Source organism: Grammomys surdaster, unplaced genomic scaffold (genome assembly GCF_004785775.1).
Source record: "Grammomys surdaster isolate TR1022 unplaced genomic scaffold, NIH_TR_1.0 125742, whole genome shotgun sequence".
Taxonomy (NCBI): Eukaryota; Metazoa; Chordata; class Mammalia; order Rodentia; family Muridae; genus Grammomys; species Grammomys surdaster.
Window position 1 is genome coordinate 546,433 of NW_021620574.1, and position 7,509 is coordinate 553,941.

A 7,509-nucleotide genomic window follows, 5' to 3' on the forward strand; every position below is an offset into this window, starting at 1 on the left:
TGAAGTAGGGGTGTGACCATGGTGATGTCGAACCTGCCACAAGAAACTGGGCGTGGCTCGGGTTGCAGGTGAGGGGCGTGACCAGGACAGGTGGGCGTGGCTTAAAAAAAAAAAGAAAAAAGAAAGAAACCGGGCACGCGGGGCGAGGCTGGGCCCAAGATGAGGGGCCTGGGCCGCGGTGGTGGGGAAGTGGGCGGGAAGGCGGGATGGGCGGGGAGGAGGCCAGGCCTGCGGGAGAGGCGAGCTGGGCGGCTGGGAGGACCCGGGGACGGAAGAGGGTGGCCGTAGGCCGGGCCCCGCCCCGGGGCCGCCTCCCAGCGGGTTCCTTTTGCCTTGCCTGCCTCGGAGGCTGTGGCGGCAGTGGCCGCCGGGCGCGCGTAAGATGGCGACTGCGGCGGCGGAAGCCCTGGGCCTCCTGTGGGGCTGGCTGTGGAGCGAGCGCTTCTGGCTGCCTCAGAACGTGAGCTGGGCGGACCTGGAGGGCCCGGGCGATGGCTACGGCTACCCGCGCGCCCAGCACGTGCTGCTGGCGTTCCCGCTGGCAGCGTGTATCTTCTCTGTGAGGATGCTGTTCGAGCGGTGAGCGCTGCTGCGCGGGGCCGGGGGTGGCGGGGGGCGCCGCGGGCCGGATGCCGAGGGCCGGAAGCCCGGGCGGCGGGGCGGCGGGGCGGCGGAGCCGGGGCCGCGGCGGGGATGCTCGGAGCCCGGCGACGCGCCCCTGGAGCCTGCGTGCGTGCGGACCGCTCGAGTCTGGGGCGTGGGCGAGTGAGAGAGAGTGGAGGGGAGCGCTGGGCCCCAGAGGTGCAGACCCCGAGTCGCGTGGAGCTCGCGGAGGCTGCCTCCCAGTCTCCGGGAACCCAAGAGTGAGTCCTGCCTCCCGCAGCGCCCCGCGCGAGGAACGGGATGGGCCCGGGAGAACCAGTTAGTTGGGGTCGTGGAAGCCTGTGGGCTCAGTGCAGGCGCCAGCCCTTCCGAGCGACTTAGGTGGATGCGTGAGATGTGATGTTTGCTAAAGTTACTTTTCTTCTGAGGTTCGAAGCAACCGGATCAGTTAGGCCCCAAGCCCTGATTTGTTAGCTCGTGGACGTCTGTTAGTATGACAGCCGACGTCTAGCTAGGATAGGGTGTGGTGAAGCCCGAGGCTTCCTACGTTTGGGGAAGGTGTCAAGAGGAACTGCTGAGCGGGCCTGGGAAGCCTGAGATGGGAGGAGTGGTCATTTTGAAGGCGATGGAGGCTGAGACTTTATTGGAAACAGCTTTGTGAACTAGCTTCTAAGGTTGTAGTATTCAGAACATACTTTTCCCAACTATGTGCTCTGGCCTAAAGTTCCCCCCTTTCTTCGAATGGTTAGTCTTATCTGCTGCCAAAAAGATACTGTTCGACCAGGATCTGATGAGATATATTATGTGGATCCATCGTAGCCGTGTTTTTGATAAAGCTCACTCAAACTCCAAGGAAGTACTTTCCGCGTAGGCAGAGGCGCCTTCTGTAAAAACCTTATCTAGAACAAACACGACTGTGATGCAAGAATCCCCTTCCTAATGTGGAGATGTGGTTAGACAAAATAATCCATTACTCAGAAGTATCTGTTTTGGGTTACTTCTTTGATTTGTCTATGAGGATTTTTTTTTCTTATATCTAGCTAGTCACTAATTTGTATTTAATAGTATTCCCTCTTGTAAAAGTGCTATGCCAGACACTCAGATTCAAAAGTAAATATATAATAAGTGTAATAAGTGAAACTCTTTGATTCTTTTTTTTTTGTATTTTTGTTTGTTTGTTTGTTTGTTTTTCGAGACAGGGTTTTTTTCTCTGTGTAGCCCTGGCTGTCCTGGAACTCACTCTGTAGACCAGGCTGGCCTCGAACTCAGAAATCCACCTGCCTCTGCCTCCCAAGTGCTGGGATTAAAGGCGTGTGCCACCACCGCCAGGCGTGAAACTCTTTTCTGGGCCCTGAGAACTTACAGTTTTTCAAGATAATCGTCATTAAGTGTCCCTGAGGTGGATGTGCAGGTGCAGGCTTAGGAGAAAACTGGATCCTGGTATTCTCTTCCATAGTGAGGGCTGAAAATGAAATATAAAGACTATCAAGAAAACAGACAATCCAATACATTTTTTCATTGTCATAAGAATAGTCTTTGTTTCTCATACAGATATATAACAGTTTTGTGACTTACCTCTGCTATTGGTAAACATCCATAAGCACACACACACACACACACACACACACATACACACACACACACACATATATATATGGATGTATTCCAGTTCTAAAGGGTTCATTCCCCCAGATGGCTGGAGACTATTCCCTGGAGGAGTCACTGGAAAGGATCCTTTCCCTGTGGGAATTCTATCTGCATGTTTCTATGGTACTCCAGTGTCAAGGGGATGAACAAGCATTCTTTCTAATGTGATATTTCTTGTCCACTAAGGACAAGCAGCTTGTTTGTTTAGTGTGTGATCTTAGGAAAAGTTGACCCTAGAAACAGTCTTGCTATTTTGTTTCCCTTCAAGACCAGCTATCTCAGAAAGTGTTGGAATTGACTGCTGTTCTTTTGTGTGCTGGTCTTCCATAAAGGACACAGAGCTATACTTAAAGTACAGTAAAAGCCTATCTAAGAGGTTGGAGAGATGGCTCAGCCATTAAGAAGTGTGCCAGAAAACCCAGTGTCTTCCAGTGTACCCCCTGAGTTTGATTCCGAACACTCCCATGGCAGCTCACAACCATCTGCAACTCCAGTTCCAGGAGAAGGGAGGCCCTCCTCTATCTCCACAGGCATGCATGTGATGTACAGACTTCTATGAAGTGAGAACATCCATATATATAAAATAATAAAATAGGAATTTTTCTCTGAGCATAGTGAGACACACCTAGGCAGATCTCTGAGTTCAAGGCCAGCTTTGAACCATAGTTAGTTACAGGACAACTACAATGAGATCAAAAATTAAAAACAACCAAAAAAGACACCCTCCCACCCCCAAAAGTCTATCCAAAATGATTGGGAAATTGGTTTTTCCTGCATTTTCTTATATCCCAAATCCTGCCTATTGAATTTCGAGAAGCAAGTGATACAGCAATCATAGACTAGTAGGTGGTAGATGCCCATCCCCTTTTACAGACGATAAACTGAGTCTAACAAGAGCTGGAGGTCTGTGCAATGGTGGAACACTGAGTTTCATCCCCAGTCCCTCAGAGTTTGGTGCATTCAGACCTAGCATTCAGCTCCTTCCCCACAGTGGCGTTCTTTCATAGTCTGTGATAGGACTGTTTCCTTTAGCCACCTTCCAGGTGTTTTTGTTTGTTTGCTTGAGCTTACCTCAAGTAGGAGCTTAATTATGAAATCAGCTGGCCTGATACTTTATAGAGTCCAGCTGGTTCTGAATACACAGGAATCCTCTTTCCTTAGCTTCCCAAGTTCTGGGCTTACATTTATTTTAAGTTTTGTTTTGTTTTGTTTTGTTTTGTTTTGTTTTGTTTTGAGACAGGCTTTCTCTGTGTAGCCCTGGATGTCCTGGAACTCACTCTGTAGACCAGGGCTGCCCTTGAACTCACAGAGATCCCCTGCCTCTGCCTCCCAAGTACTGGGATTAAAAGCATGTACAGCCACCTCCAGGCCCTGGAATTACAATTTAATGTGCACTCCTACACCCAGCTATAATAATAACTTCTACCCCAGTGCTCAAGCTAAGGCTTGAGCTTAGGATCATGAACTCAGGAGCCAGTTTCCGCTATAGTGAGTTCCAGGCCAGCCAGGGCTGTGTCCTAAGACTAACCTTTTGCAAGGAGAGGAATTCATGTTACTCCTGTACTTGATTTAATGTGTTTATACAGGGGGAAAACTGAATTGTATGTCTTAATATATTATATAACATGTTATATTAAGACATATACATATTTAAGGTATAGATACTTAAGATATGTAAATATATAAAAATAAATATATATTTTTACTAAATAGGATTTGGGAAATGAGAAAATACAGAAAAAAAATTCCCAATTATTTTGGATAGACTTTGTTTGATTGACACACATACACACACACACACACACACACAGACACAGACATATAGTAATAATTCTGAATGTCTTAAGATATACAATAACGATACAATAAAATTTAAGATAGAGTCTCTCTGGCTGTTCTGGAACTTGCCATATAGGCTAGTCTAGCCTCCAGCTCACAGAGATCTACTCTTCCTGCTTCTGCCTCCTGAGTCCTTGGGTTAAGAGTTTTGTTTTATGTTTTAAGGAGTCTTGAACCTATCCTACTTAATGAAAAGCTTCCTCCTTCAAACAAGGTCATGCCATGTACTTGGGGCTAGCTCACAACTCAAAATCCTCCTGCCTTAGCCTCCTATGTGCTAGGATCATAGGTAGGCCCAGCCTGGTTGTGTTGTCTCAGGGTCTCCTCCAAAATAGAATTTACTTCCTTTTCCTTCTCATGAACCAAAAACCACAGTGGTTTTTTTTTTTTTCTTTCCATATTCCCTAGAGAATTGCAGCCTCTTCTAATAGAGATTACTTGAAAAACTATTTGACCATAAATAAATAAAATATATCTCTGTAGTCCAGACTGGCTTCACCTCACTGTGCCGCTCAGCCTGGCCTCTAATTCCTGAGGGGTTTTGTGCCCCCACTGCCCAAGTGCTAGGGTTACAAGCATGAGTCACCACACCCAGCACTATTGTCTGTTTTGCTCAAGAACTGCAGTGTGGGCCTAAGGATATAGGTCAGAGACCACGTGCTTGCCCTGGGCTTACTCTCCAGCACAGGCAAAACCCAAACTCCAGAAGCAGGTATTACCTCTCAACAGTGGGGGCGCCTGTGCCGTGCACAGTGAGCCTGTGATCAGTAGATATTTTCAGAACGGTTGGAAAGAGTCTTCGCCTGAGACCGACAGGATGTCTCACTCACATCGCCTTCCCTCTTCCTGACTGGTGGGATTACAGGCATGAGCAACTACTCTGGATTTCTAAGCTCAATTTTAGTATAAAATGGTTTGAAACTTGATATCCAGCTCCGTGAGTGTTTGTTAAATATTGATATACCAAGTCTATGTAGGCTAACTTACTTGGGGTAAGTTATTGCAAGAAGACAGTTCCTCTGGGAATCGTGCAGGACATAGGTGAGCACTTTCACTTTGCTTGGAAGCGTCCAGGCAGGCATGGCACTAGAGGAGGTGAGAGTCCTGCGTGACATCAGCCTTGTCATCATTCGTCATTTGTCACCAGTCTTGTCTGGTCATTTCAGGCAGCCTCCCTGGGGTGTCCATTGCTGCCTTCCAGATAGCATGTCCTGTCACTGGGAACTGAGAAGGCTTACTGCCGGCCTGTTATGTGTTACTTATTCTCTGAGGTGGGGTTTTGTTATGTAGCCTTAGCTTGCTTAGAACTTGATCTGTAGAATGAACAGCCTGGCCTCAAACTCAGATCTCCTCCTCTGCTCTCAGAGGGATGGTGTTAAAGGCATGAACCACCACAATTTGTTGGCATAATTTTTTAGCCTGTCTTTCTCTCCACCCCACCACAGAGTTTTGAGTCCTGGCTGTCCTGGAACTCACTTTCTAGACCAGCCTTAAACTCACTATGTCTCTGCCTCCCCAGTGCTGGAGTTAGTGATGTGCACCACTATGCCCAGCTTTTTTCCTGTCTTTCCTCTTCTTCATATGAAGTCTTGGTATCTCTACTACATAGCACACCCACCCAGTTTTCCCCACGTCTACTAAGTGCAGCTTGCTTTCCCCCACCCCTACCCCCTGTATACCCCTGGCTTTCTTGGAGCTTGCTCTGTAGACCAGGCTGGCCTAAGAGATCTGCTTCCTGAGTGCTAGGATCAAGGGCATACACCATCATGCCCAGCTCTAAGTGTAGCTTTAATTTTGTTTTGTTTAAATAAGTAGCCTGGCTGCCTTTCTTCTCGTCACTCATGTTAGCCCAGAATTAACAAATCCCCCAGAGGACAAGGCCTCTGAGAAGAATAGCCATAGATGCTGATTAGGTTATAAGGAGCGTAGCCCCATTCCCGTTGCCTCCCTACATTTGTTCTGTTGGGCATTATTGAATTGCAAATCACAGAATTAAGTGGTATTTGCATATCAGCAGAGTAAGGTTGGGAAAAATGGCCACATGGCCCCATTTTATCAAAAATTGACTTCTTAGTTTTAAAGAGTCAGAAACTCTGAGTCCCTGCTCATTTTGTAAAAACTTCTCTCACAGCGTTTTCTGCACAGTAGATGTTGGTATTCTGCAGACAACTCTATATTGTTGTCTTAGGGCTTTCATTGCTATGAAGAAAAGCCATGACCCAGGCAACTCTTATTACAAGGACAACATTTAATTGGGGGATGGCTTAAAGATTCAGAGATTCAGTCCATTATCATCAATGCATGGAAGCGTCCAGGCAGGCATGGCACTAGAGGAGGTGAGAGTTCTACATGTCGTCCAGAGGAAGCCAGTGGCAGACTGTCCTTAGGCGGCTAGGAACAGGTCTCAAATTCAAAATCCACCTCCTAATAGTGTTACTCCCTGGGCCAAGCATACTCAAACCACCACATTCCACCCTGGTCCCGATAAGCTCGTTCAAATTCGTGAATCCATGGGATTCATACCTAGGCATAGCCTAATGCAAAATACATTTAGTCCAACTTCAAAAGTCCCATAGCCTGTAACAATCAACAGTGTTAAAAATGTCTTCTGAGAATCATGCACTCTCTAAACTGTAATCCCTTAAGAAATCAAAGTTAAAAAGCAGATCTCATACCTCCAACATCACCAGTGAGGAAATACTGGACCAAAGAAAGACCAAAAGCCAGCTGAGCAAACTCCAAGCTCAGCATCTCCATGTCTGATGTCAGAGTGCTCTTCAGCTTTGTTGACTGCAACACACTTCTCCTGGGCTGGTTCCACTCCGTCAGCAGCTCTCCTCAGCAGGTCTCCCACAGCTCTGGCATCTCTAACATCTTGGGGTCTCCAAGGCACCTTAGACCTTACAGCTTCTTGTTCCAATGTCTGAGATCCACACTTGATCTCTGGGCTCCTCCAATAGGCTTGGGTCACTTCTCTAGCTCTGCCCTCTGTAGCACTCTAGGCTCTGGTTGACTCCACTCCACTGCTGCTGCTGTTCTTGGTGATCATCCCATGGTACTGGCATCTCTAATATGCTGAGGTATTTCTACTGCAACTAGGCTTCACCAAAGGCTTCTCTTAGATTCCTTCTATGGTGGCACGCCTCAGTTTCTTTGCATGACCCTTTCAGTCCTGGGCCATCAACTGCAAACTTCACCAACTGTCTCCCCTGGCCTCTGACAGTGCCGAGCCTCACTCAGCAGCTCATCATAACCTCTTCATATCTTCAAACAACACTGGGTGACTTTTACACATTACCAAGTCCAGCTACTAGCATGAGGTACAACCTTGGTTATCTCCAGAACACTCTTACCTCAGTGATGCTTCTCTCTCTCTCTCTCTCTCTCTCTCTCTCTCTCTCTCTCTCTCTCTCTCTCTCT

At 47.5% G+C, this 7,509-nt stretch overlaps 1 protein-coding gene across 2 annotated transcripts in view; it reads left to right on the forward strand.

The window, feature by feature from the left end:
- Positions 1 to 252: 252 nt before the first annotated feature.
- Cers5 (ceramide synthase 5) overlaps positions 253 to 7,509 on the forward strand; it is a 44,571-nt gene continuing 37,314 nt past the window's right edge. Inside the window, exon 1 of one of the 2 annotated variants that reach the window (XM_028788291.1) lies at positions 253 to 579. In XM_028788291.1, coding sequence (XP_028644124.1) covers positions 383 to 579 — 197 coding nt within the window. In that variant the 5' untranslated portion in view covers positions 253 to 382. The remainder of the gene's footprint in view (positions 580 to 7,509) is intronic. The other variant, XM_028788292.1, reaches the window with a different exon arrangement.